A 27,849-nucleotide genomic window follows, 5' to 3' on the forward strand; every position below is an offset into this window, starting at 1 on the left:
TGTAACTAGCAGTAACCTGGGGAGTGACCTGGAGGGGTTACTGTTTGCGGAACAGCTGTCCCTAGATTCTCAGCCACTGGCTCTGATCCGATTAATCCACGGCTTTTGCTGTTCCTAGCCAAGCTGGATGTCTCTGTGTCAAGTCCATCCTCCTCCCTGGTATTGGGGAGAATGCCCTCAGAAGACAGGCCTCACCCCTTCCCTGCCCTGGGTTGGGAGTCAGGACTCCAGGACTCTCTTCCTACTGACTCACAGCACCACCACAGCCAAGCCCTAGCGTACCTCAGTTTCCCTCTGTGTCACAAGGAAATAGCTGTCTTTTCCCCTGGCCTGAAGGAAGCTGTGAATCAAGGACAGGGGACTCAGCTTTGGCTAGGAAGGCCAGGGGACTGGGTGGACTACAGAGAAAGACATTGGGATGGTGGCAATCCTTGAAAACCTCAAACCATCTAAACTGCCTCCCTGCTGAGGGCTGAAAAACAGGAAGGGACTGGCTGTCCCTCTTAATCTAGGGCTGATGTAATCCCCAGATCACAGCTTACTTTGATCCTGAGAGACCCTAAAACTCACCCTCTGAGGGGCTTTAGGACTGCCTGTGGTACAGAGTCAAACAGGAGAGGTGCTGACCAGGGTCTCAGTTCTGCGCCTCCCCCCCCACCTCCACACATCCTGGGTGCTCACAGAAGCCATCTGCCAAGGACTGGGTGCTCCTACTGACAGTTCCTGAGGAGCCAGGTCTGGCTTCAAGGTCACCGGCATGTGGGTGTTGGGGTCCTCAATCCAGTCTGGAGGGAGCAGGGGCCGGCTGGGCTGGGCTGCTGTGAGAGGCCCCAGGGCGGCGTGGTGTGGGGTCCCTGGGCCAGGCCAGTTGTGGCCCGGCTGGAGGAGGAGCTGCCTGTTTGTTGATGCTAGGCCTGGGCCCCGGCCAGGGCAAACACAGCTCAGAGGCCTTTCCTGCCACCTGCCGAATCTCCCAGCCCAGCTTGAGGTAGCCGGACAGCTGGCAGTCTTTACGGGGCTCCGAGAGGTACCAGGCACCTTCTCCCAGAGGCTCGAGGGAATGTCTGTTCACGCAGTTGCAGTGCTGGGGGCAGCCACCTGGAGTGGAAGATGGTGGGGAGCTTTATCTCAACCTGTGACCCAGCCTCCTACCTCCAAGCCCCCATCTCCAGAAACTGACACACAGCCCCAAGAAACTGCCAGACACATGAGGCAGAATGTAGGGTCCCAGGATCACTCAGACCCTTCTTCCAGGGTCCTGGCAGCCCTTTGCTCTGCTCTTCCCTCTTTAGTCACGTCTTCTCAGCCTCCAGCTAGGCAGCCTCCTCTCAGCTTGCCAGCACGTCCCATGGCACGTTGGCTACACAGCATCCCAAGACTCTCTTTTACCATGAGACCCCATCTTCATCTTCAACCCAGTCCTCTTCAGAGCCTAGCATCTGTATCCACTGATTCTTCCGACACACTGCAGGCACCTGCCTCACACCCAGACAGCCTCCCTGACACCCTCCCGACCTCCTCCTCTTCCCAGCTGGCCTCTTCACTTCCTCCACTGCCCAGCTGGCCACACTCTTTCCTGCTGTTCCAAGAACATGCCAGCCTTCACTTCCCTGTACCTCTGCAGTCCTGGTCCCCCATCCTGTCCCACGTCCTTGGCAAACTCTCACTTGTCCCTCAGTAGCCAAATGAAGGATCACCTCTGAGTCCCCAGGAAGAGCCAGCTCTTTCTTCCTCCACCGACTGCAGCAGCTCTTGCCACCCCGCCACACAGCCGCAGCCCCAGTGTCTCCAAGCACTCTGTGTGGGTCCTTGAGGCAGGAAAGCTCCTGCCAGGTTAGAGCGTGCAGATCAGGAAAAGCCTGATGGAGAAGCAATCTGTGGGCTTGGCTCTGCCAAGGGGAAGAAAGACACCTGCCAGGGTAGGGAAGAGAGGGCATGGTGGAGAGAAGGAAGAGCTTAGCCACAGGGAACGTGAATGAGTATGAGATTAGCACTGATAGGCAGAGGGCTGTGTGCAGGCAAGACCCTTGGCCTGGAGTCATGTTGGGGGCTTTCAAGGCCTTAGAGGAGAGGGTGGTTTTCACCTCCACACCCCAGGGTTGAGGACCCACATTTACAGCTCCTGACTACACTCTGCCCAGCCTGATGTCTGGGAGGCTCCCCTTTGGGCCCAAGCAGGGGTTTAGGGCTGTGGAAGTCTAGAGCGGACCCATAGGCAAACCCTCCTGTCTGGTTCTCCCCTGGCCTGCATCCACAGAGCTCGTGACCTTCTGGCTAGAGCCTGTCCCCACAGCCCTGGAGGGCCCGCCTCTCTCCCCCGAGACCTGGCCCCTAGCTTCTTTGGCCACTGAAGCGGCTTAATGAGCCCAGATCACGTGGGCCCCCCATGCCTGTGGGGAGGGCCCAAGCCCCCAGTGGCCACCCGACCAGGCCCTGACGTCAGCAGCATTAACCGTTCACCAGGCCTGTTTAATCTCTGTTCCATGGCTGGGCCAGGTTCGCTCTGCCAGAGTCAGAGTCAAAGGCCGTGAAGCCCCCCAGGGGCACCTTGGCATTGAGGTCAGCAGGGATGGCGGTGACTGGAGGTGCCCATAATAAACGCCCCCTTCCTATAAGACGAGGGTGCAGCCACATGTTGACTCTGGACCAGCTCTCTGATCCTCTGCCCTGGACTGTGAATCAGGCACTGGGCATCCATTGATCCTGCTCGCTAGGGTATAATTTACACTGGTGTGGTAAGTGAGGCTGAGGAGGCTTCCGTCCAGGAGACTTGGCCCTCTCTCTCCACTTGATGGCCATGAACAGGGCAGCTGGAGGCCAGGCAGAATCCCCAGTCCGTGGGATCCAAGAATATCGGCTCAGAATCCCAGCCCTAGGGTCAGGACCTGGAGTGTGGGGTCCAGCGCCTCCATGGTATTTGGCCTCTTCTCTGTCTCTTGCCAAGGAAGCCTGGGTAGCTCATCACCTTCCTTCTGAGACGAGGTGGCTAGGCAGACTTCCTCATGAGCCCAGCTCTCCCGACAGCTTCCTGTGTCTCAAGTCTGCCTCCTCTAGCCTTTCAAAGCTTTCTGTCTTCCGCCTTGCCCCTCCCCATGAAATCCCACCATCACCCTCCCCTGCCCCACCTCACTCCAGTAAATTGATTGGGCAGAGGGTCCTTAGCAGGGATGAGCAGCCCAGTTCAGCCAGGCCCCAAACCACCCAGTGGAATCCTGAAACACTGGCCCGAGCCCCATCCTCCCCCTCAGGCCTCTGAGCAGCACCAGAACGGCTGCCCACATGTGTCCTGGGCTCCCTAACCTATCCAGTGTCCCCCCACCTCCACCCCACACTCAGGCCCGCGCATGCTCACTCTCCCCTTCTAGCCCCACGCAGGCTCACTGTGCCACTTCCACCTGGACATTGAGGACGCTGCCGGCATGCTGCCTTCTGCCCAGTCCCAAGGATCTGTCTGACTCCTGGATCTCTCCCCCATGTGGCCACAGGTCCAGAAAACTCAGTCTTCTCAACACTCCTTTGCAACCCCAGCTTGGTGGGGGCATCACATGCACTTGATCACCGTACAAATTCAGACCCTTGTCACTGAGTCCCCCTCCTTGCAGATGTTGGTCCTCTGGCGTAATGACATAGATCTCTTCCTCATGGAGCCTCCCAGCCCCACTCCTCTCATCCCCCCATGCCTAGCCTCCAGGAAAAATGTGTGTCCCTATATACATGCTTTTATGAAAATTTTTATGATTATGTTTTCCAGAAACAGATTTGGAAAATAGCATTGATGATTTCATTCCCATTAAAGCCAAGAATGTGAACGTGTGAAAGTGACAGTCGCTCAGTCGTGTCCAGCTCTCTGTGATCCCACGGACTGTAGCCTGCCAGGCGTCTCTGTCCATGGGATTCTGCAAGCAAGAATACTGGTGGGTTGCCATGTCCTTCTCCAGGGGATCATGGCAACCCAGGGATCGAACCCGGGTCTCCTCTATATAACACTATAAATACTGTTTTAGGTATAAATAAAATACTTAAGCTTAAAGTAGGACTTCCCAGGTGGTCCTAGTGGTAAAGAACCCACCTGCCGATGTGGAACCATAGATGCAGGTTCGATCCCTGGATTGCGACATAAGAGACGCAGGTTCGATCTCTGGGTCGGGAAGATCCCCTGGAGGAGGACATGGCAACCCACTCCAGCATTCTTGCCAGGAGAATCCCATGGACAGAGGAGCCTGGTGGGCTACAGCCCATAGGGTTGCAAAGAGTCAGACACGACTGAAGCAACAAGCTTAAAGTAATGTTGCAAATTTTAATATGCTTACTTTTGACTTATTTGACATTTCTTCAACTACTTTAATGTTCTGTTAAAAAAAATTAACCTTTAAAATTACATGAAAGCATATATGATAGGAGTGGACATTTTTCCTTTTGCTTCAGGGTCCAATATGGTTCCACCAGGCTCTCTTGGATCTTGTCTTGATGAAAAATTTTGATATTCTATTCATTATGGATTTTTGCAGGTAATTTTGATTTTTTATTTTTGAAAGACTGCATTAATATTTATCTTGATTACTGAGATTTTTTTGGCACAACCTTAAGTTTTATATCTGAGGTGAGTGCCTCATTTGCCTCACCCTAATCTCAGCCCTGTGATTATATCCTAGCTTCAAGGGCTTCCTGAACCCATCGTCTTCTGGAGGAAGCACAGGCCCTTGGGCTGGTGGGTGGCACCTGTCCAGTCTTCCTGCTGCTTATTCTTCCATCTTCCCTTCCCTTCCCTGCTCCTGCTCCACGCAACTCCTGTGACCCAAAAGCCCACATTCCTGGGCCATTTACACCCTACTGTCCATGCCAGAATGAGCTTCCAGCTCACAACCCCTTCTTGATCCAAGATTGTCCTTGTGAACATTTCCCATGGCCCCTTTATCCCCTCAGTCCCTCTCAGGACACCCAAATTGATCCCATGCCCCCAAGAGTGCCCCCTGGCATGCCGGGTCAGCTGCTTCTTTCTGGAAAGAACCATCTCCCCACTCACATCCAGTCCAGCACGGGGCATTGAATAAACCTGCATGGTTCATGATCATTAACTCTCCCCTTCCCCTCAAGAAAGGACAACCAGGGCCTGATGCAAAGGTTTATTGCTAAGTTTGTGTATCTAGCTGAAGGGAGTGCAAATTATGCCCTGGCATTGTTAGAGCGATGTTCCTTGCCCTTGACTACAGCACAGGCTACGGCCCATGGGCTTCAGCAAGGACTAGGTACTGATGAGGAAGTGGGGAGCAGGGGTAAGGGGACATGGGCTTTTGTCCCTGATGGTTCAGGCATGGCTTTATTTTTTTCCTACCAGGGCCCTGAATGGGAAGGGTGAGAGAAGCTGCTGGCAGGGACAAGGGGGTCACATGGGTTTGCTTTTGACCCTACCTGAGGCAGACCCCTCTGGGCACAATCTGGGCCTCCTTCCGGTCTCAAATCCTCTGCCTGGGGGTGATCGATGGAACCCGGACTCTGCTCCCAGCCACCCCTCAGGACAGTTTGACCATTGGCCACAACTGGTGTCAACAGTACCCTCCCTCGACAGAGTGGCTGACCTGGAGTGCTGTGGGGTGGAGAGGAGTGGGACATCACTCTGGTGTCCAAGGACAGCGTGGGCAGAGCCTCTGGGGGGAGGGGTTAGGGTCCGGGAAGTTTCCAGCTTGAGTCTCTTCCTGGTACCAGGAGCCCCCAGGCTTGCCCTGACTCACTAAGTCGTCTCCGTACAAGCTGCACAGGCCAGAGCTGGCTTGGACTTTGGACTCCTGAATCTGCTGGGTGGGGCAGTCACTGGCCACTGGGCAGATGGGCATCAGACCCTGACACATGGAAGTGGTAAGGCTAGAATGGGCTGATGGTAAGCAGCAGGCTTGCTCAGAGGAGGGTTCCATGCCTGCCCCCTGCCCTTCATAAAGCTCTGGGAGGGAGGGCTGTTTGCTGAACCCAGACTCACCAGGTGAGTCATGGGCCTCCTGGGGCAGAAGAGAGGCAGGAGATTGGTCAGTGGGGGTACTGCTGAGTCACCGTGAGCTGTAGCTGCCCCAAGTCCTGCTTGCTTCTAGCTGGGGCTGGCTGTGGTAGGTCTGGGAGGCCAGTGCAGCCAGGCCATGAAGGGCAGTGCTGGGGTGGCTGGGGGCATTGGACTCTCGGACGCTTGGAAATCCTGGGAGCCACGAGGGAGGGTTATATGGCCTCAAGGCTAGCAGGATTTAGGGCTTTGAGTGTGTGGCTGGTGGGGCCACAGGCTGGGGCCCAGGAGTCCTGGGGACTGATAGGGTCATGTGCATTGGGGCTACAAGGTGTCAAGGGCTGCAGGGTCTTAGGGACGCATGAGCTCAGGCACCTGTGAAGAGAAGAAGGAACAGAGTCAGCATCCCTAAGCACCAACAGATGGAGATGGGCGTGGAAGCAATGCCCTAGCTGAGTGACTGGGGCGGAGTCAAAAGAGAGTTAGTGGGTGGGGCTTGTGAGCCAGAGGCGGGGCCTATGGCCATAGGGGTGGAGCCTGAGGAGCCAGAGTAGGACCCAGAAGCGGAAGGGTCAGAAAGTCCGGGGACCAGACCCCAGGGAGTGGAGTGGATCTGGAAAGCTGGGGAGGGGCCTGCAGATGGGATGAGGAGCTGGGGATGGGGCCCCCGGAGGGTACTGAAATCAAGAGGCAAGACAGAGGAGCATCCCGGCCCGCGGGGGAGCCACCTCAGAAGAGCCCGCAGTCTTTGAGGTTCTCCTTGATGATGATGTCGGTGACAGCGTCGAAGACAAACTTGACGTTCTGCGTGTCGGTGGCGCATGTCATGTGGGAATAGATCTCTTTCACGTCGCGTCGCATGTTGAGCTCGAGGAATTGCACCTTGATGTAATTGCCGGCGTCCTCATACGTGTTGGGCCCTGGCAGGGGAGGGGTGGGGGGCTCTCAGTCGCTGCTACGAAGCCTCCCCGCGGCGGTGGGAGGAGCTCAGACCGAGAGAGTGGCTTTGGAGCGCCGCCCGGTGGCAGGCCGAGGGTCTCACCGTTGTAGTCCGGAAAGCAGATACTAAGGTGCGCCTTTTTGATCTTCTCCGAGAAGACGTCCTTCTTGTTGAGGAAGAGCACGATGGACGTGGTGGCGAAGTAGCGGTGGTTGCAGATACTGTTGAACAGGTGCAGGCTCTCGTGCATGCGGTTCTGAGGAGGGCAGAGGCTGTCGGGCACCGGGGGACAGGGGTCGCCACCCCCCTCCACCTGACTGCGACTGACTGGCCGACCCCAGCCTGCTCTCTGGGCTCCGGGTCCCCACTCGGACAGCTCCAAGACTCTCCTTCTCCTCCCACTCACCCACCCTCCCTCATCTCCTGATGAGGAGGCTGCCTCGTCTCCTGCAGAGGGCTCTGGGACGAACACCCTCTCTCAGATGCTCCCCGCGCCTGCCTGCAGCGCCGGCTCCCCTTCCTCCTCTCCCCCTCCCCGCTGAGTCGGCCAGGCCCGGCTGGACGCTCACCACTTCGTCATCCTCCACCAGCACCATGTCGTAGGCGCTCAGCGCCGCGATGAAGATGATGCAGGTCACCCCCTCGAAGCAGTGGATCCACTTCTTGCGCTCTGAGCGCTGCCCGCCCACATCGAACATCCTGCGGGGCCGTGAGCACCGGAAACCCGGGCATCAAGTCCCCCGGAGACGCCCACGGGCATCCCCTGGCTTCCTAATGCTGGCTGGGAAGTACCCAGATGGGCCTGGCATCCGGAGAGGCCGGACTTCTCTGCCGCCGGGGTGTTGGAGAAGTGGCAGGGTCTCTAGAAGGGCTGGGACCTCTGCGACCAACAGGCCTCGGGCAGTGAAGTTGGGGGAAGGCCTCCCCACTCCAGAGCAGAAGTCAGGGCTCAGTGTCCTACCGAAAGTTGAGGTCCTTGAAGGAGAACTGCGTCTCAATGATACCCGTGGTCTTGACACGGGAGCGCAGCACATCCTGTTCCGTGGGCACGTAGCCCGGGGTTACTAGGCGCTCCAGGTCTGAGAGATAGCTGTGGGAGATACGGGGTGTGGGTAGGGTTGGGTGGTGGGATGTGCCAGGGCCCTGCCTGCCCCTCACCCCTGCACCTGGCCTGTGCTCTCACTAGCCAGCAGAGTCGTTGAGCTGGTACTCCGAGGCTCGCTCGAAACAGGCCTGGATGCCGGAGTCCTTCCACAGCCGCTGGATGATATCTGACATCTCCTTGGGCATCGTACCCTCCTCGATGGTGTCTGCCATGTGCATCAGCTTCCGGGCATCGTCCTGAGGGCAGGGGAGTGGTTGGTGGTAACCAGGGGCTGGGGCCCAGCCTTGGATCCCCAGAAGCCCTGTTCAGCTAGTCTCTTGGCACACCTGGCGCGCAGAGTCTCCGTACTGGATGTTGAGCGTGGTCATGGCACGCACGATGGCCAGGATGGACTGGAGCGTGTTGCCATAAATGATGGCAATGAACTCGAGACACTCTTCCAGTGAGTACCCGTCCTGGTGAATAATCCTACAGCCACAGGAGCCGGGTCAGCACCTCTTGGGTTGGTGGGGGATCGGACCTCCAGAGCGCGCCCACCCCCAGGGCCTCGGTAGGGCAGGGGCACCACCCACCCCCAGGGCCTCAGGTAGGGTAGGGGCACTCACTTCATCTGCTTGACAATGGTACTCTTCCCGGATTCACCGGCACCTGGATTGGAATGGAAACCCGGCCTCGGAGATCCGCAGACCGCACGGTCCCCTCTATCCCACCTGTTTCCCTACCACACTCCCAAAATAACGTCCTAATGCTCCGGCAGCAAAACCTAAATGTCAGGAGTGATCAAAGGGGGCTGACGAGGCTAATGGACAACCTCAACTCTGTCCTGGAGCCTCCAACACCTTGTAGGCTGTCTTATTTTTCGGAGGCCAAAAATAAAGAAACCTGGAGCTCCACCTTGTGGACGGTTCTGGTACTACACGCATGGGATTATTTGAGCCAGGTCAACCCCTGCTTTTCCACCTGGGGTGGAAGGGAGTGACCCCAAGAGGCTCAGAGGGAATTAGCACGTTTTGCTGGGGGAGAAGACAGAGCTGACAGTCCTTCTGAGCCTGCTCTCGTGTGGGTGTCGGGCACAGTTAATGGGATTTCTGGCTTAGCCTGTCTTTCCTAGGGTACTCTGGTTTGGTCTCTCTACACACATTCACCTGTCTGGCTGAACCCTGGACAGCCTTGGTGAACCCTGAGGTGCCTTCTCAAAGCAGTTCCTTCCTTCGGTGGTGGTGGCAGGAGGAAGGACTAGATCAGTCCTATCTCCCCTCACTACCCATGGGACCAAGTATCTATTCTCCGCTGGGCCTTAGTAGCCCTCTACCCCTTTCAGTTGTCCTGCAGGTCTGCCAGCAATGAAGTTCTGGAAACAGGGCCACTGTGTGTGGACCTGGGAGGTCCTGGAAGCTACCTACTCTCAGGAGGACTGTGACCTTCTCCTTCCCAAGGCAGCAGCCTTGTTGTGGTGCTCCCAATGAGGCCCCTGGCTTCTGAGCCCTGCCCAGCAGGCCTGTCAAGCTAAAGGCTGCAGTTTGAGGGAACATAGCCTGGGCAAAAGTGGGCCTTGAACACACGTCTCTCAAAAAAGTGTGATTGGCACACACATCTTGCGAGGGGAGGTTGCCTGAGGTTTGAGCCCTCCAGAGAGGGTTTCTGTGGGATACCTAGCCTTAGGGAGCCAAAAGTATCACCCATCAGGCCTGGTCTTGCTTGGCCTGGGCTCCACTCTGTTACTAGGCTGTAGGCTCATTCTGTTTCCCAAATCACACCTGATTCACAGAAGGGCCACCTGCCTGCCCCCAGGCCTCTGACCGGCAGATGTGGCCCCTCCTCAGCCCACCCCCTTACCCAGAAGCAGCAATTTCACGGTTCGAGCATCTTTCTCAGCATCTTCTTTCAGCTTCTTTTCCAGCTCCCTTGAGTGCTTCTCCTCAGCGCTGGCCCCAGCCCCCATGGTCCTGGCAGGAGGTGAAGGAGGAGGGCCGTGAGTTGGTTCTTCCGGATGGAGGGGTTCCCCAGAGCCAGGCTCAGGCTAGCCTCTGGCCTCCCCGGACACCCTTCTGACCCCCGAACTGGGAATCCAATGGTTGTCTGCAGATCTGTGCAGGGCCTGGTGGGGCTGCTTAGTAGGATTTGGGGGTTGTTGGTATCTAAGAGCCAATCAGAGACAAGGACAGGTGAATCCAGCTCAGCCCCCAGCCCTCCTAATCAGGCTGGCATAGCCCCAATCCCTCAACTGCTGACTCTGCACCCCTCTCTCTGCCACTCCCCAAACCCTCTGGGAGAGACCCTGGAGGTAGTCCAGCCCTTGCTCCAAAGCAGGGGGACAAGTTCTGGGGGGTTCAGGCTCAGAAAGGGGAAGAGAGGGCCTCAGTTCTGGGGGTGGGGGTAATGAGGGGTGGGCCTGGGAGCAGGGAGGAGGAGAAGCCTGCAAGGAACACCTGCCTGCTGCCTAGTACTGGGCTCAGCACTGCTCCTTGCCGAGCTCACAGCAGCCTGGCGGATGCCCCACATCCCTGCACCAATGAGGAAGCGGAGGCTCAGAGGATCACACGGCAGGAGGTGGTTGAAAAGGGCCGGTGACTCCAGGCCAGGGTTCCATGCTCAACAGGGAGTCAGGAAGGAAATGTGGACATTGCATTTGCCCTGTGCCAAGGGCTGGATCCAACCCGGGTGAGGCCTCTCCCTGCCTCCGTGATTCATACAGACTTGGGTGGGTGTGCGTGTATCCTGTACTGGTGTCAAGCAAGGTAATGACATATGTTTGTGTATACCTGTGTGTAAACATGTGCCTGTGGTTTCATGAGTACAAGTGTATGTCTGTGCTTGCCTGTTTGTGTACCACGTGTGTGTGTGCATGGATGCTTTGGTGCACTTCTCATGTGTGTGTTTATATGTGTACTTTGCTACGGTTATGTGGGTTAATGTTGCATGTGTGTGAATGTATAAGCGCATGCACATGTGAAATGCGTGTGTGTGGATTTGCCTGTGTGCACGTATCTGCCTGTATGTGCGCACACTTGCACGTGTGTGTACCCATAAACTTGAGGTCAGCAGTCTGACCTGCAGAGGTGGCCAGGCTCTTCCAGGGAATATCTTGCAGGCCTGTTATCAGATGGGAACACTGAGTCTCAGAGCAGGTCTGGCATTCCCAGGGGAGGAGGGGATGAGCCCCACTCCTCTTCTGTCCCCTGTGGGTGCTCTGGGAGCTGTCAGGGGTATCTCCAGGGCATGCCTGCCTCAGCTTAGGGGTTAGATGTCTGTGAGGTTCGGATGGGACAGGGTGTGCTCCTAAGTGGGAGTGGTTCAGCTGAGCAAGTGGTGTTGAGTTGCAGCCTCTGGAGTTTTGCCACCTACCATGAGAAGACTCAGATCCTGGGCTCTCAGCCCCCTCCTGGCTGGACTCCCCAGAAAACTTGCTGCCTTAGCACTCAGCTCTTGCAGATGCAAGGCTGCCAGGGCCCCATATTCTGAGCACTGAAGACTGTCCCTAGTGTGGGGCAAGCTAAACAGGCACACGTAAATCAATGAAGTTAGAACACCCTCACACCACACACAAAAATAAACTCAAAGTCGCTTAAACGCTTAAGTGTAAGACAAGACACCATCAAACACCTAGAAGGGAGTGTATGCAAAACAGTCCGACATAAATTGTACCAGTATTTTCTCAGGTCAGTCTCTGGAGGCAATAGAAATAAGCGCAAAGATTAACAAATGGGACCTAATCAAACTTAAAAGCTTTTGCACCTCAAAGGAAACCATTAACAAAATGAAAAGACAACCTAAGGAAAGGGAGAAAATATTTGCAAATGATGACTGACAATGATGTCTTAATTTCCAAAATATGCAAAAACTTGATGCAACTCAACAACAAAAAGGCAAATAATCCAATCAAAACATGGGCAGAAGAACTAGACATTTCTCCAAAGAAGACATACAGATGGCCGACAGGCATATGAAAAAATGCTCAACATTGTTAATTATTACAGAAATGCAAATTAAAACTACAATGAGGTACCACTTCACACTCGTCAGAATGGCCATCATTAAGAAGTTTATAAATAATGAATGCTGGACAGAGTGTGGAGAAAAGGGAACCCTCCTACACTGTTGGGAGGCATGTAAGTTGGTACAGCCACTATGGAGAACAGTATGGAGGTTCCTCAAAAAACTAAATAGAGTTGCCATATGATCCAGCAACCCCACTCCTAGGCATATATCTGTAGAAAACTGTAATTCAAAAGGATACATGCACCCATATATTCATAGCAGCACTATTCACAATGGCCAAGAAACAACCTAGACGTCCATCAACAGATGAAGGGATACAGAGGATGTGGCAGGAAAACACACTGGAATACTACTCGGCCACAAAAATCAATGAAATAATGCCATTTGCAGCAGCACAGACGGAACTAGAGATTGTAACACCAAATGAAGCAAGTCAGAAAGAGAAAGGCAAATACCGTATGATGCCACTTACATGTGGAATCTAAAATATGACACAAGTGAGCTTTTCCAAAACAGAAGCAGACTCACAGACACAGAGAACAGACTGTGGTTGCTAAGGGGGAGCGGTGTGGGAGAGGGATGGAGTGGCAGTTTGCAATTAGCAGATGCAAACTATTATATATAGGGTGCATAAACAGTAAGGTCCTACTGTATACCACAGGGAACTAAATTCAATACTTTTTGATACGCCATAACAGAAAAGAATATTTTAAAAGAATGTATAAATATATGTATAACTGAAGCACTTTGCTGTACAGCAGAAATGAGCACATCATAAATCAACTATACTTGAGTTAAAAACTTAACACACACACACACAACACACACTGACCCTAAACATGTAGGAAGTAGACACTGGTTCTGTGAGCTGGGAGCTGGTGGCTGCAACATCCGCCCTGCTGGGTGAGGGGAGATCCGTTCGGGAGCAATAGATTATTTGTGCCACCTTCAACTTTTAGGTTCCATTTGTCTTCTACCCCAGCACCATGCTGCAAGTGGGCCCTGGGAGTCTCTGCAGCCTGTACACACTGCCCAGGGGGGTTGGGGTGGTACAGGGGCCCAGGTGTGTGAAACCAACAAAAACCTGCTTTCTACATATTGGCTTTGCTTAAAGTGGGACTATTCCACTGCCTCCTCGTCCCCACCTGGCTCCCCTTGCCTGCCAGGTATGGCCCTGAACCCTGCTGGATCCCTGAGCGTCCCTAGCTATTGGCTTCCCCTGCCAACACTCAGGGCTTCTCAGGTGGCTCAGTGGTAAAGAATCCACCTGCCAATGCAGGAGATACGGGTTCAATCCCTGGTTCAGGAAGATCCCCTGGAGAAGGAAATGGCAACCCACTCCAGAATTCTTGCCTGAAAAATCCCATAGACAGAGGAGCCTCGCGGGGTACAGCCCACAGGGTCGCAAAGATAGTCGGACATGACTGAACATGCATGCACACCACGGCTTGACTCATTAACTTTGGCCCAGGGCCCCCAGCCCCAGTTCCTCCTTTCCAGCAGATCCCCACTTATCCTGGTCTTCCCTGCCTCTGGACATTTGCTTGTGCTGGGCCCTCTGCTAAGAGCTGGCTGGAAGGAGACAGGAAGAATGGGAATTTTGTTGATTCTTGGGCCAGGGGCAGCTGTACTGTGAAGGCTGTGGCTTTGTCTTGCCAATTCTGAGTCTTGAGTTCCTGGCAAGACACAAAGCCAGGTGAGAAAGCAGCGTGAGCAAACGATCAAATGGCTGAATGAATGAACGAAAGCTGATCTTGCAAAGGAGACCGTGGGGGAACTGGCGGTCAAGCCACATTAGTGGAGGACAAAATCTGGGTGTGGGCTGAACTCCCACCCTCCCTCCTGTGCCAAGGAGAACACCGAAGTCCAGTCCCAGAGCCAGTGTTTATTAGCAAGATGGAACCCAAGGGCAGGTGCGGCCGGGCAGCAGAGGGCTGCCAGGAGCCCCCACCCCCCTACCCAACTGCCCCCCAGAGCTATTTACACCCATCATCTGAAGTGGTGGGCAGAAGGGAGCCCTGGGGAGCCCCTGCAGGCCCCAGGCCTCTGCCATGGCCCTCTCCCACCTCAGTGCTACCTGAGCCTGGCCCCTCTGCTGTTCTCCCAGCCCCCGAGTCACAGTGGCACAGAAAAAGCGAAGAGGAGGTAGAGAGGCCAGGCAGGGTGGGGAAGAGGGGCCGGAGGGGCTGCCCCACCCAGGCAGGGCTCCTCTTCTATCCCCAATAAATAGAGAATAAATACCCAGGAAAGGGCTGGCCTTGACTGAGTGCCCCTCTCCCAGGCAGGCGCTGGCATCCTGTGCCACCCCCTTCTTCCCTTCTCTGAGTGCATCTGAGCCCCCGCCCCCCACCCCCAGTCTCCAAAGCAGTCCTCGCCTCCACGCGCACGCCAGCAGCACAGGCCGAAACACACTGGCAAAGGTGTGTATACAGTCCGTGCTCTATCCAGGTAGAGCCTGCTCGCTCCCTGTGTCCTGTTGATCCCGCCGGTGGCTGTCGAGCAGGCAGACCCCCAGGTGAGCCTGGGGACTGTGTGGTCCTGGCCTGACCCAGCCAACTGGCTGCGCCTGGTTAGGTGGGCTCTGTTTTCTGCTGTCTCTGACCAGCTTGGGTCTAAGTTCTGGATGATGCTGCTGTTGAGGCAGGTTATTTACAACCCACCAATAAATACTGTCTTTGCAGGGGCAGGGTGTATATAGAATATAGATATTTTATATATATATATATATATATATCTTTTATATTAAAAGGAACAAGGGCTAGAGGCTGGCCCATTGCAGGGCTCAGACAGCAGGCCTCATGTGTCCGGCGGGTGGTGGCGGCGGTTCCGGGGTTTTTTCTGGTCCTGGGGTTTAGGAGGCCTGGGTGCCCCTGGGGCCTCCCTGGGACTGGGGGGCACGTGGCGCCAGTAGCCCTGGCAGTACTGGTGGATGAGGCCCACTTCTGGCTGGGCCAGCAGCTGGGCCAGCTCTTGGTAACGGGGCTTGGGGGGGCCGGTGCCCGGGGGCGGTGGAATGCTCGCAGCTGGCGGTGGAATGCTCGCAGCTGGTGGTGGGAAGAGGGCCGTACGGATGTCTTCCCGGCCCAGGACATGCAGCTGCACCCGTGTGATGACGTGCTTGAAGTTGTTCTCTGTGGCTGTACAGGAGTAGAGGCCGCTATCGCCAGACTGCAGGGCGCGAAGCAGCAAGCCCTGTTCAGTGCGCAGGAAGCGGTCATCTGCGTGGATCTGCGGGGGCAGGGGGTGGAACTCAGGGACTGCAGGACCACCCTGCTGTCCCCACCAGATCAGACCACCTTTGTGGCCGCCCCATGGAGGGACACCCATCTGGAATTTTCATGGAGCAAGAAAAACCCACAGGAAGTGTCCATATGACATCTGAATAAGACACACTGCCATTTCCGGAGGAATGACCGTAAGGGGGATCTGTACAATGAGAGAATTCTGGAGCATACATACAATTTCTGTTTAATGAGAATAAACAGATGTTGGGGCACCCTCCTAGAATTTCCATTTGAGAAGGGATTGCCTAGAAGCTATTTCCATAATAGGAGGGCTACCCGATAGAATTTCCAGATGCTGGAACTCATCCACGTGACAGTTCCATACAGTGAGGTACACTGCCAATCAAGGACACACATGGAACTCTCACATAAAAAGGCATGCCTACCAACAGTTTCCATGTAACATGGAAACCCCACAGAGTTTCCATATAACTGGATTCACCCAAATGATTTCCACACAGGGAAGGGTGCTTGGAAGGACTTTCTTAGAATGAGGGCTGCCCTACTCTTGGTTCCTATACCACGCTTCACCCATGTGGAATTTCTACTGTATGAGGGACACCCTCATCCTCGGCAAGGACCGTGGGGCACAGGAAGTCACCTCGCGGCGCCGGTCACTGGGATCTCGCTGGAACAGCCACTTCACGGTAGCCTGGGGCGAGCGGGGCTGGCACTCAAGGAAGGCTGTGCTCCCGGCCACACCATACTGCACAGACTCCACGGCGTTCTTATTGGCTGCACAGCAAGAGGGCGCCATGTGAGAGCAGCTCCACCTCTGGGCAGGCCGCAGGCTGGCAGGGGGCACACACAGCCACACACAGCCACACACACAGGCAGGGTTGTGCCCGCAGGCACCCACTCCTGGAGGGGGTGGCCAGGGACATCCCTTCTCCAAAACCCCTCACCTCCGCAGACCACGGGCGAATCTGTGCAGAGCGGGCCCCATGAGCAGCTCTGCGGGCCACATGGTGGTAATAAGACACAGCACACTCACCGTTGGAATTGAACCCACGGCACTGCCTGATGGGGTTCCCGTGCCGGACATCCTGCCGGCGGCTCCGCCTGGATGAAGATAGCTCCTAAAGAAGTATTCTCAAGAAAGCTTGTCCCCCCCACTTCCCACCACCGGGTCTCTAGAACCCCAAAACTCCAGGCTACAATGCCTCACCCACAGAGACCCCCAGGGCAATATCACATCCATCTCTAGACCCCCAGGACAGGGCCTTTCGGTCAGAATTCCCAAGGTCTCAGGGTCCGCACCTCTTAGAGGATGCTGTGTAGCGGGAACAGGCTTGGCCATCCCAGGCGCAGTAGGGGTCCCGGGCGAGGCAGCAGTCGGCACAGGCAGCCCCGTATGCCTGGCAGCGATGCAGGCTCAGCTGTGTGACACCCACGGCTGAGGCCACATACAGTTGTTGCTGTGGGTAGGGGTAGGGGCTTGTCAGTTCCCTCCTGGCAGCCAGCCTTCCTTAGGAACCAGCTGAGCTGGGCTCCTCCCCTTCCCGTTAGGTGCCTCAGTATCCCCCATCTCTCTTTACCACAGGCTTGACCCTAAGGGGAGGCGGGCTCCATGCCCACTCCCAGCCCACCTTGCCTAAACTCACCCTCTTGGAAGAGATGGTCATGGTCTTAACAGGCGCTGGGTCCTAGAAGAAAACAGGCGTTAGCGTGCAACCCTGGGGACCCCCCTTCCTGTCCTGACCTGGAGGTCTGAGGTCAGGAGGTGGCACCGAGGGTGGCTGTGGTGAGCTCAGCAGGCCTGGGTGGTGTCACACCCACCTTGAAGACCTCCACCTCCTCTAGCATGAGCTCCTCCATCTCCTGGTCATCCTTAGGCAGCACGATGACCTTCTGCACTGTCCCGCGGTCTGGAACGGGCCGGGCAGGGCCTCAGCGGGGCTGAGGGTGCTGGGAAAGGGGCACCAGCCTCAGCCCCTTCCCCCACCAGGGCCCAGACCCCCAGGGGCAGCGGAGTGGGCATGCTCTGTGCCAAGGTGGAAGAGCAGCCCCCAGATGAGGGCAAGAGGCCTAAGGGGGCTGGCCCTGCATAAGGAGGGCGCCACAGCTAGAGTCTGCCCCTCTGCACCCAGACCCTCGTTTAGGAAGGTGAGAACAGGACGCAGGATGCGTTACCCTGGGTTGAGAACTACTGGGACAGCGGTGAACGTGGTCTGCACGTGTACATGAGAGCATGTGTGTGCTTGGACCCGGGTGTTCTAGAAGTGCCTGCCTCTGTCGTCCCTCTTCCTGCCCAAACATGGGTCCGCAGGCACCCTGGGTCCCCGTTCTCCCGGCCACCAGGAATGAGGATGGGAATGGGGTTTCCCCACCCTCATTCTCAGTCATCCTGGTGATAGAGGGCTCCATGGGCTGAAGGAGGCGGCAGGGGTGACACGGTCAACCTTGTAGCAACCCCCCAGGAGGTCAGGGCCCAGGCCTGTGGGTCAGCACCCTCCACCCGGCGGGCCCAGCGTGGGAGGGGCCGGGAGCAGCAGTGGGTACCTGTGCCCAGGAAAAGCACCTCATAGCGCCCGTCGGCTGCGTCCACCTGGTCCACGGCCACAGTGGTGAGACGATAGGGAGCGCCCGTGCGGACCACCAGGGGCCGCCGCTGCAGAGGGTAGATGGCCTGGTACATGAGCGGGTGGCTGCGCATGAAGTTGATGACTTCATCAGGGTAGTCCTTGGTGGACTTCATGGATGGCGTGAAGGTTCCGCCAGGGCACTGCAGGCAGGTGATGAGAGTCAGGCCCAGCCCGCCCAGGGCCCGCCAGGCCCATTCGCTCCAGAAGGTCTCCCCTGTCTGTGCCCACCTGCTCCACTCCTCAGAGCTGCCCCCCATCTGGGCTTCTGCCCTTCACCCAACCTCTCTGCAGGTCCTGCTCCAGCTGAGGTCCCAAGGTCTCACCCGGCCAGGTCCCATGGCCATCTCCCCAGCTCACGTGCCGTGATCTTGTGGCCGCCATCTGGCAGAGCTGACCGTGGCCTTTCCACGTCCTCATCCCCACCCGCTTGTCTGCTTCCTCTGACTGCTCTTCCAGACCCCCCGCCCCCCTCTCCACCCCCTGCTCAGCGGCAGCTCCTGCCCCAGCCTAGCCATGTGATCGGATCAGGCCGTGTTCCTGCGTCCACTGCTGCCGTGGCCCCGCCACACCAAGATCAGGTGGGTCTCCTCCCTGCAGAGGCTCCTGCCCACCCCCCACCTCCAGCCTGCCTTGAAGGCCTCCCCCACAATTTTTAGCTCCCAAACAACCCCTGCCCCTGCCCCCAGAGGGTGCACCCTGCCACACCCAGTCACCATCTCTGTTTCAGGATCCTAGCTGGCTTCTTTCACAGCCTGACACTGTTTGTAAACGGTGGAGTTTTCTTTTTAACTTCAACTTTATAGCGGGTGAATGGGGAGTTTATACGTGTGTGTGGTCCACCCTTCCCCCCAGCCTGCCACTTGGCTGTGAGTGTCACAACGGTGGGGCCCACGACTGCAAAGGGCCTGACCCAGCAGAGGTCTCGGAGAAAGAGAGGAAAGGGAAAGGCGGGCTGAGCGGGGTCCTCACCGTGCCGGGCCGTGGGTAGGGCATCTTCCCTGAGAAGGGCATCCACTGGTAGTTGGGGCCCTCCTTGTGGGCAAAGGGCCCGTTGAAGACCATGCGGATGTCAGCCATGGAGTAGACACACACGGCCGAGCCTCGGAACACAGAGCTGCGGGCAGAGCAGGCTGCTGCTGCGGGTGGGCCAAACCCTTGGCCCAGGGCCCTCCCCAGCCTGCTTTCGCCCACAGCTCCCCACCAGGATGGGGTTCTCCACAAGTCATAGCCCCTCAAATTGCCACCCCCTGCTACTGCTGGCCCTGGCCCCAGCCTCACCCCGAGGAGGTGAAGACAGCGTAGATGACTGGGTTCCTCACATCCTGGGTCTGCTGGACAAAAACATCCTCTGGGGATAGAAAGAGAGGGGGCTGGGAGCATACCCCAGAGCCCTGCCCACTCCAGGGAGGGGGCACATCATGCTTTCCTGACCACCCATCTGGCCGCCCTCCCCTGCAGTGGCCACTGGCTCCCGCCTGGGTGCTCACGGAGCTCGTCGAAGTGGGTCTCGATGCCATCCTCGCCTGGCACAGAGCAGACCAGCCTTGCCTTCAGGAATGTGCTCCACTTGTTGACCAGGCAGCAGTGGCCGCCGTCATCATTCTGCGGGGGGCAGGCGCTGAGTCAGATCAGCTCCCTCACCCTCAAGACCCCGTCAAAGCCGGGCTGACAAGAGCCAGGACCGGGCCTGGGCAGGGGGCAGCAATGGGGCTTCGTACCAGGCAGATCCGCCCAATGCGGGCGTACACAGCAGGGCTCTGCGGCGCCTCTATGGACCGCTCACGGAAGAAGAAGTAGAGCTTGTCATCGTTGCGCTCGGCACTGTCAGGGATGAGCTCGGCGTGGATGAAGGAAGGGTCTGCAGGCAGGCAGGAGTCAGCAGGCAGGGCCCTCCTCAGACAAGGCTTCTTGCCCAGATCAGGTGTAGGAACACCCCCAACCCTTCCCTTAACCCAGGATAAGAAACCACCCTTGCCCTAGCCAGTCAAGGGCCCCCAGATTTTCCATGAGTGTTGCCTTAGGGTCACTGTGCAGCACCCCAGACATGCTGCCCACTGGAGCTGTCGCGGGCTGTTCTCACCATTGAGCCACCGAGAGTTGTACTGATCTGTGCGCATGGCCGTCTGCTTGCCAAGGGTGCGGAAGATGGCTGCGTCCGTGCCCATGAAGTCGATGTACACGCCTGCATAGAGCTCCTCGTCTGCAGGTGGGCCAGTGAGTCAGGGGGACAGTGCACAGCTCAGGCGACCTCCGGGGCAGGGGCCCGTCTCCCCTACTCAGGTTCTCCCAGGTGGTCATACCACCAGTGGGGCACTGGGGACTGTTTTGACGACTGGTTCTGGGAGGACTGGGATTGGTTGCAGCCAGAGCCGATATTTGTGGAGTAAATGCTCCCACCATGGCTGATTTCAAGCTATTACCCTGAGTCACCGAGCAGAGTGGGGAAGAGCTGCTCAAACCAGTGGACAGTATCTCTCACGGATATTCACAGAAGATGTAAATAATCTCAAGAGTATAGATAATAGCAAAATGTAGTAAAATAATTAGGAAGTAATGTGTTCGGAGTATCTTTACCTTTGTCTTTACAGTAATTTAATTGGAAGCTTATATAATTGACTTTTAAATAATATCTGTGTTTAATAGCTGCTCCACAAAATACCTGAACAGTTAACAGAAAATCTGACACGTGCGCTGGCTCCAGCCCACCACTCCAAGCTGCTCCTCTAAGGTTTTCCCAGCAGGTCTGGTCTTCCCCCATCGGACTCCCTGGTCTGGATCCTGCCATCCAGCTAGGAGACCTTCTTACCAAGATGGGGGAAGATACAGCCCACCCACCGCCTTTCCCAGGCTTGGAGGTGGCACACTGCCCAGCAGCTGCTGAGAGGCAGACTTGCTGGGCAGCCGGAAAACAGGCCGAATGCAGGGACCTGGGTCAGCACGCGGCTTGCCCGACCTGGGGGTAGGGGGCTGCAGCTGCTCCTGAGGCCCCAGGCAGGACTCCTTCTCAGAGAACCTTCTCCCAACTCCCCCAGACACCTGGCCAGACCAGAAACCAACTCTCCCAGTCAGTCTCTGGGCCAACACCCTCCATTGGCGCTGCCTTGTGGGCCTCCCCTGGTCTCCCAGACGATCTAAGGCACACTCTGGGACCAGCCCTCCTACAGGCCTCAGTGCAGACCCTGCTTGTCTTTTCCTAGGAAGGCTGCAGTCTGGAGGGCTTTGACCTTCACATGGACCCCAATGTGGATTTCAGGGTAGAATCTGGCCCCCCGAGCCTATCTCCAACCCCCTATCCAAGGGGATGGATGGAGGCTCATGCCACCTCGTCTCTGCCCCTCAGCTACTGGGGTCTGGTCTGTACTCTTCCCCTTGCCAAGAGAGGCCACAATGCGGGGGGCGGGTTTCAGACACGGCAATCTCACGGTCTCTTCTCTGGGATAAGTGTTGGCGCCATGCTCCCTGCGCCAGAGGCAGAGGTCACACCTTTAGGCCACAGAACCGGGGTGGGGTGAGGGCACTCACTGATGAGGGCTGAGGCTGTGTCCAGCTTGGGGTCGTAGGGACACTTGCCCTTTCCTGACTCGAGCTTCTCAGGCTCCAGGTAGAAGACGTAATCCTGTAGGGCAGAGAGGGGTGCAGCGTCGTCCAGGCTGTCCCACAGCCAGGGAAGGTGAGGGTCACTGGGCTCCCAGGGTGACAGTGAGCCCCCAGGGGAACCCTGAAGCCACCCTGCTTCCCTCCCCAGATCTCACTGGGTTTTAACTCCATCTGGCCAGGTCTCCCAGGGCACGGTCGTGCTGTGGGTTCCCGAGAAGTTGTTTCCTGGTCCAGGTCTCAGATAAGACCTGGGCATCACAGGTCTCAGAGGACGCTGCTTTGGGGACCATGAGAGGGGCATGGGGTGGGCTTATGGGGGCTTCAGCCCCTCCGTGCCAGCTGGTTCAGGGAGACTCTGCCCAGGGCCCCTCAGTGGGCCACAGAGGCACACCTCTCTGAGCTGTGGCTGCCAGTCTCAGGCCACAGGAGGGCTGCTGACCCGACCAGGGCAGAGGGACTGGCCAAGGGCCTGGGGTCCTGCCCTTTGCCATGAGGTCCCACCAGCCCCGAGAGCTCTGAGGTTATTGTGCTGCCGGGTTTTGTGCTCTACCTGTGGTCCTTGGGACAGACTAATAGAGCAGGGCTTTTTCCCTGCCCCTCAGCAGAGCCCCCAGCCCCACACATCTCTGTGGGGAGCTGGGAGTTGAGAGGTCTAGCCCAGACCACGTGGAATTCACAAAGCCCCCCAGACCTCCCACCCATCCCTGCAGATGCTAGGAGGCAGGCTGGTAGAGGCCCTGGGACCAGGACAAGCTCACGAGGTTAAGGGAGGGAGAAGAGACAGGCAAGAGGCAGGAAGAAGGCGCAGCAGCGGGCAGGGATGGTGATGGGAAGGTGCACACAGGCCTGCTTCCAGTTCCACTCTGCACACACACGGGGCTGCACACAAAGCTTGGCACGCGCCACAGCCAACACACGGAACCCACTGTTCACACCTGAGCACGCATACACACAGTCTGAGCGATCCCACCTTTCAGCACTCCCTGCCACAGACGCACCAGCTCAAGTGACCACTTGCTCTGTCACTCACCGGCAGCCCCTGCCCCCCTGCCCGCCCCTGCCCAGCCCCGGCCCCTCCAGCCCCGGCCCCCAGTGCCCCCTCCCCCCAGTGCCCCCCAGCCCAGCCTTGTCCCAGGTCAAGTCTAGTAGAAACACAGTTCTGCCCCTCCCACCCCGGGCAGGGGGCTGTGCAGGATACCTGCATTAACGCATGACCCAGGGCAGGCCTGGGGTACCGACCCCTGAGAGCTACGTCAGGCTGAACACACGCGCCATATTCCCGCACTGGGTGGTGAGTAAGGTGTGGGCTGGAGAGTGCCCTACGTGTGCCCACGCATATGTTGGTGTGTGCTCACACATGTCTACACACGTGTTCTGAGGGTGTTCTGGCTGTCCCCAGGGCTCCTGTCTTCCCCAACTGGTGACTTCATGATTTCTTGTCACACTGAGGCTGACACGAGTCCAACTGGGAATGCCTTCAGAGCCTGAGGGCACTGCAGGGAAAGGGGTGGGAGGGGGCACACAGGTAGACAGAAGACCCTGGGGAGGCTGGCCTGGGGTGTGGGTTCCTGGCTGGAAGGCCAGGCCTGGGGTGAGTTCGGTTCGGAGGCAGTACTGCCTGGCAAGGGCCTGGAGGGATGAGGCCCACCTGGCGTGGGGCTGTGGGCGTCGGGGAGAGGGCGCCATCGGTGGCTCTGCTGCCTCGGCCTCTGACCACCTGCATCTGGGTCCAGGGAGTGGCCTGAGAAGACGAGGAACACGGGTTAGAGCCAGGGGTGGCAGGGGCTGGGGGAGCGGGCTTGGGCTGCCAACCTCTCACACCACACACGCCAGGGACACACACAGGCACACTGGGCCCCTTGGGCTCACACATGCACTGCCGTGAGGACACGTCCACACAGCTGGGGCACACCTGCACACACCCATGCCCCTTTGGTCCAGTCGCTCTCACACACACTCTACAAGGTCACACCAGCTCACACGCACGCCCACATGGAAATGGAGTGGGGTAGAAGCAGGCGGGCAGAGCTGAGGAAGGGGCAGCTCTCCCCCAGGCCGTGGGGCAGAAGCTGGCCCTGGCGTCCAGCCTCCTAACACTGAGGCCCCCGCCAGGCCCTCTGGGTTGGCTGCACGGGGCACCGTCCACAGGCAAAGCCAAGAGAACTGCTGCCAGGTCTGGAGTGAGCGCTTACTACACGCCAGGCACAGTACTAAGCACTCTGAGAGCATCAGCTCACTGCCGCCTCCTCACACCGACCTGTGAGAAAGGCAGCTATGAGCCCTGTTTTCAGGTGTGGAAACGGAGGCTCTGAGAGGTGGAAGAGATCACTCACCCACGGTCAAAGGGCCAGGAGGTGGCAGGGCTGGGGCTCAGGCCCGTGCTCCCGTCAGAACCCTGGAAGGCAGCTCCCAGTGGGGGCGGCCTCGGGCCAGGGCGGGGAGGGGCTTACCTCGGCGGGGCGGGGCTTACCTCGGCACGGCGGCCACGGTTTACATAGGCACACACGGGGTTGTAGGCTCCAGTGCCACACACGTACAGGTGTGTTCGGTTCCAGGGCTGGATGAGCCTGACGAAGTTCCCGCACTCACCCTGGGGCCGGAGGGAAAGCCAAGAAGATGCCCAGATGCCTGCCGGGCCCCATGCCTTCCTGCGGTCCCCGTGCCCCCTGCCCTCCCCACCCCAGCCCACCCGTGGACCCCACCGCACTCACGTTGCCATCCTTGCCTGAGAGCACGCACTCTTCAATGCGCTGTGGGGTGGCTGCCCAGTGGATCTGCCAGAGAGGGGGATCAGAGGGCCTGCCGGCGGGGCCCCCCACCCTGGGAGCCCACATCCCCCCACGTTCCCCTGGCCCTTACAATGAGGGGCTCGCGGTTGATGTCATGCAGGTCCAGGGACAGCACGTAGTCCTTGCTGCCCACATACATGCGGTCGTGGTCCTCGTCCTTGAACAGGATTCGGTAGTCGCTTGTGTTGAGAAGGAAGTTGAAGAGGTGGGCGGTGCCTGTGGCCTTAAGCTCTGTGGGTGGAGGGCAGGGCAGCAGTCAGGGCACCCAGAGGCCAGCCAGCCATCCCCCTCGACAGAGGCAGCAGTCCCGCCCCACAGTCATCTCAGCCTCCGCTTCCCCTGCAGAGCCTACTTGGTAACCTCTTGAGTCCCTGACATTCTAGGAGGAGAAAGTGGGATGACAGGTGGGCAAGCCAGGGAAGGGGCCACACCCAAAGCTGGGGCCCTGATTCATTGGCAGCCCAGCCAGTCTCCAGGTTCCAGTGAAAGCGCAGTGGGCGCGGGTCAGGGCGCGTGATGGCATCAAAGACTCTGCTCAAGTGAGGGTTAATGCTCCCACGCTCAGGGTGGAGCCAGCTTCCCACAGGGGCCTAAAAAGGTTAATGAGCAGGGGTGTGGGGGTGGGGGCAGGTGCATCAAGAGAAGCCCGGAGACGCTGGCACAGAGCCAGAGCCGGGGCACCCTGTCCTCACCCCAGCTGCCAACAAGGCAGGGGGCAAAGCGGGCACACACAAGGTCCCCACCTTGTCGGAAGCAGGTTAGCCAGGACATCAGAAAGCCTTGCTGGAAGCAAACTGCCCAAGAGAGCTTGGGCTTCCCTCAGACCCCACGGGGTTGCTGATGGTGGAACCCTCAGGCCACTTCCTGGAACCAGCCAGGAAGTCCTTCCCAGGAAAGAGGCCAGCCCTCTAGGGCTGCAGCATCCCCCGAGGCTGGGAGCAGCGTCCATCTGAGTCCTCAGTTTCCCTTCCGTGTGGCCCTCTGACCCACAGGCTGCTGGGGGAAAGCCCTCCTTTCTGAGGATGAAAGTTAGGAGGGAACTTGGCTAGTGATAGGCCAATGACAGAGGATTCCAGGAAACTTGGGAACCTTCCTCCTCTGGGAGAGGGAGTTCCGAGGGGTCCCTGTGGCAGGCCCCTCCTCCACCCACCGCCAGCAATTTTCAGCTTCACCAGAGAGGAGTGACTGTAACCAGGGTGATGGATATTCACCAGCACAGGAGACTTGAGACGGCAGCATGCAGAACCAACAGTATGCATGTATACACCCGGCCCAGGTACACACACATGTACATATCGGTCCTACGCCACATGAGGCACCCACCAAGGGAGATCAAATGTGCAATCTCCCTGCCCACAGCTGGTGACCCATTTCACAGGTGGGGCAATCGAGGGAGAGACCTGGAGAGGGGGGAAGAGCTGGGATCTGAGGTCCTCCTCAAGGTGGAACCAGCAGGGGGCTCCCTCCCATTAGCCCAGGCCACCTTCTACTGGGGCACCTGTCTCTGACTGGCCTGGCTGACCCTGACCCCCCGCTGTGCGCTGGGGAGCTGGGAAGGGAGCTGGAGAGGCTGAGCCTGAGAGCAGCTCTGAACGGGAGCTTCAGGATGTGCTGAGATGGGCGTGTGAGGTGGGCCGGGAGCCAGGGGACTCCCACAGCAGACCCGGAGGCCCCGTCTGAGGCTGTGCCCTGCCCAGCCCTGACTACGGCAAGAGAATACAGGTGATGACCTTGGCCCACCGCGGGGACGCAGGGACGCCAAGGGATCAAAGGGCCGATCCCTGCCTGGCTTTGCCCTCGTCGGCGGTGCCTCTGAAGTCCTGGGCAGGGCAGCCTGGGCACCTGTCCTGCACCTGTTGTTGGGCCACTCGGAGTCCCCCGCCTGGCCACCCAGCCATCGTGACAACAGGAAAGTAAACACTCCCCCACCCCCAGGGCCAGGAAGTGACCAGAGAGGAAGTGGGGCTGCCAGCAGAGCCCCCCCAGGCTGGGACAGCCCGCCAGGGGTTATTTATACCCTGGCTGGGGGCATGGCCTTGACGGTGCCCTTACCCATCCTGCTGAGCTAAGGGGGCATTTGGGGGGCAACAGGGGGAAGGGAGGCGAGGCTCAAGTGGGCACCTTCAGACACAGGGATCTAGGGTAGGGGGGGAGTTTCAAATATCTAGCCCCAGGGATGCAACCGGCTATAATCCCTACATCCCTGCCCAGCCCTGTGGGCCCCTATAATCTCAGCCCTCCCACTCTACAGTGCCAGGAGCCCCCAAGTTTTCCAAATCCCCCTCTCAAGTTCAAAGTGCTGTGAGGACAGAGGAGAAGGCCATTCAGCAGATGAGGAAACAGGCCTACAGGAGGAGCAGGAGGCTCGCCTTGACCTGACACCCTCCCTCACAACCCTCCGGGTCCCTGCCCTGGGGGGAGAGGTGGGAATGGAGGGAGCCTCTCACTTAGTCATCCTGTATCTATCACGAGCAAAGCCCTGTGCTCACAGCATCCAGTTTACAGATGACAGGCAGAGCAGGAAAGTGACACATCGGAGTGCGCAGAGCGTGGGATTCCCGCCCAGGTCCATGGCCTTTTGGACTGAAGGAGGGGCCAGCCCTGGCAGAGCTCATCCTGGTGGTGGTGGGGACTACCTGCCGGGAGGGCCAGGGCCGGAAGGTGACTCGTCCTCCACTGACAGGGCACATGACTCAGGACCCTCGGGACCCCTCCCAGTGGCCACGGGATATGGCGTCAATGGCTCTGTTGTCACAGGGTGTGATGTTTTGGTCACTGTGGAAACAGGCGGGTGTGGGGATCCCCATAAGGCTGTATAGAGTAGGGAAGGGACGGGCCAGGGGCCAGGAATCTTTGGCCCTGCCATGGGCTCCTGGCATGGGCTTCAGGAGCCCAGTTGGGGTCACTGAGTGCTCATTTCCTGCATGCCAGATTGTAGTAAAGAATTACAACAATGGTCCCTGTGACAGCCCTGCAGCCCCAGCTCCAGACAGGAAGACTGAGGCCCAGGGGAGAGTGGTGCTCACCTTAGGTCACCAGGCAAGGACTGAAACTGGTATCCTGTCCCCACCTCCCCTCTGCCACAGAGTGAAAGAACAGGGGGTCTTCTTCACTCCTCCGAGAAGCCCAGCTGAAGGCAGGTGGTGGCTGGGTAGTCCTGGGTGTACTGTTCTGACACCTGCAGCATCAGCAGGCCTAGAACCTAGGGCTGCCAGCTCCAGTGAGGGGCAGCGACTTGGGCCCAGGGTACCTGGGGGCCTGAGCACGCATGGGTGTGCAAGGGGGAGCTGACATGGACCCAGGCTGCTCACGTCCTCAGGCCAGTCCCTACCTCTGCTCCACTTGTTCCAGGCCCAGTTCTGATAGCGGGAGTGTCACCCCCCCCCGCTGCAACCCCAGGAAGATACAGACAGAGGGGCCAGGGCACAACCAGCCCAATCCAAGGCTCTGCAGGTGCCAGGGATTCAAATCTGGATGAGCTCTCATTTTGGGGAGAGGGTGGCGTGCCTGGGTGATGCTCCAGGGACGAGTTCCCCACCCCCAGGCACTATTGCAGGCTGGGCA

General features: G+C 58.0%; 2 protein-coding genes across 5 annotated transcripts in view; both read right to left on the reverse strand.

The window, feature by feature from the left end:
* Positions 1-5,185: 5,185 nt before the first annotated feature.
* Positions 5,186-10,229, reverse strand: GNAT1 (G protein subunit alpha transducin 1). 2 transcript variants are annotated; one of them, XM_068982395.1, is made up of 9 exons: positions 9,868-10,229; positions 8,637-8,679; positions 8,358-8,499; positions 8,110-8,267; positions 7,888-8,016; positions 7,496-7,625; positions 7,029-7,182; positions 6,715-6,906; positions 5,186-6,361 (listed from the first exon to the last, which is right to left on the reverse strand). In XM_068982395.1, exons 1-8 carry the CDS (start codon positions 9,971-9,973, stop codon positions 6,716-6,718), a joined length of 1,053 nt encoding a protein of 350 aa, XP_068838496.1. In that variant the 5' UTR covers positions 9,974-10,229; the 3' UTR covers positions 5,186-6,361; position 6,715. The 2 variants fall into 2 exon arrangements, with proteins under 2 accessions (XP_068838496.1, XP_068838495.1); XM_068982394.1 differs by having other exon boundaries at positions 5,186-6,906.
* A 4,173-nt stretch (positions 10,230-14,402) lies between these two features.
* Positions 14,403-27,849, reverse strand: part of SEMA3F (semaphorin 3F) — a 32,030-nt gene continuing 18,583 nt past the window's right edge. For 2 of the 3 annotated variants that reach the window (XM_068982872.1, XM_068982871.1), the window contains exons 3-19: positions 24,356-24,516; positions 24,208-24,270; positions 23,967-24,086; positions 23,145-23,237; positions 21,422-21,515; positions 19,980-20,099; positions 19,618-19,757; positions 19,387-19,501; positions 19,178-19,247; positions 18,869-19,013; positions 17,817-18,039; positions 17,094-17,182; positions 16,919-16,960; positions 16,575-16,732; positions 16,309-16,376; positions 15,916-16,049; positions 14,403-15,258 (exon numbers count right to left, since the gene is read on the reverse strand). In XM_068982872.1, coding sequence (XP_068838973.1) covers positions 14,827-15,258; positions 15,916-16,049; positions 16,309-16,376; positions 16,575-16,732; positions 16,919-16,960; positions 17,094-17,182; positions 17,817-18,039; positions 18,869-19,013; positions 19,178-19,247; positions 19,387-19,501; positions 19,618-19,757; positions 19,980-20,099; positions 21,422-21,515; positions 23,145-23,237; positions 23,967-24,086; positions 24,208-24,270; positions 24,356-24,516 — 2,267 coding nt within the window. In that variant the 3' untranslated portion in view covers positions 14,403-14,826. The remainder of the gene's footprint in view (positions 15,259-15,915; positions 16,050-16,308; positions 16,377-16,574; positions 16,733-16,918; positions 16,961-17,093; positions 17,183-17,816; positions 18,040-18,868; positions 19,014-19,177; positions 19,248-19,386; positions 19,502-19,617; positions 19,758-19,979; positions 20,100-21,421; positions 21,516-23,144; positions 23,238-23,966; positions 24,087-24,207; positions 24,271-24,355; positions 24,517-27,849) is intronic. The other variant, XM_068982873.1, reaches the window with a different exon arrangement.

This window comes from Capricornis sumatraensis, chromosome 10, assembly GCF_032405125.1.
Source record: "Capricornis sumatraensis isolate serow.1 chromosome 10, serow.2, whole genome shotgun sequence".
Taxonomy (NCBI): Eukaryota; Metazoa; Chordata; class Mammalia; order Artiodactyla; family Bovidae; genus Capricornis; species Capricornis sumatraensis.

What these genes read in the sequence shown, in the direction of transcription:
- GNAT1 (XM_068982395.1), bottom strand. Translation starts at nt 9,973, where the DNA reads ATGGGGGCTGGGGCCAGCGCTGAGGAGAAGCACTCAAGGGAGCTGGAA. An exon ending in ACCATTGTCAAGCAGATGAA is followed by an intron (nt 8,500 to 8,636) that starts GTGAGTGCCCCT and finishes CTGTGGCTGTAG; the next exon opens with GATTATTCACCAGGACGGGT. An exon ending in CTGCTTTCCGGACTACAACG is followed by an intron (nt 6,907 to 7,028) that starts GTGAGACCCTCG and finishes CTCCCCTGCCAG; the next exon opens with GGCCCAACACGTATGAGGAC.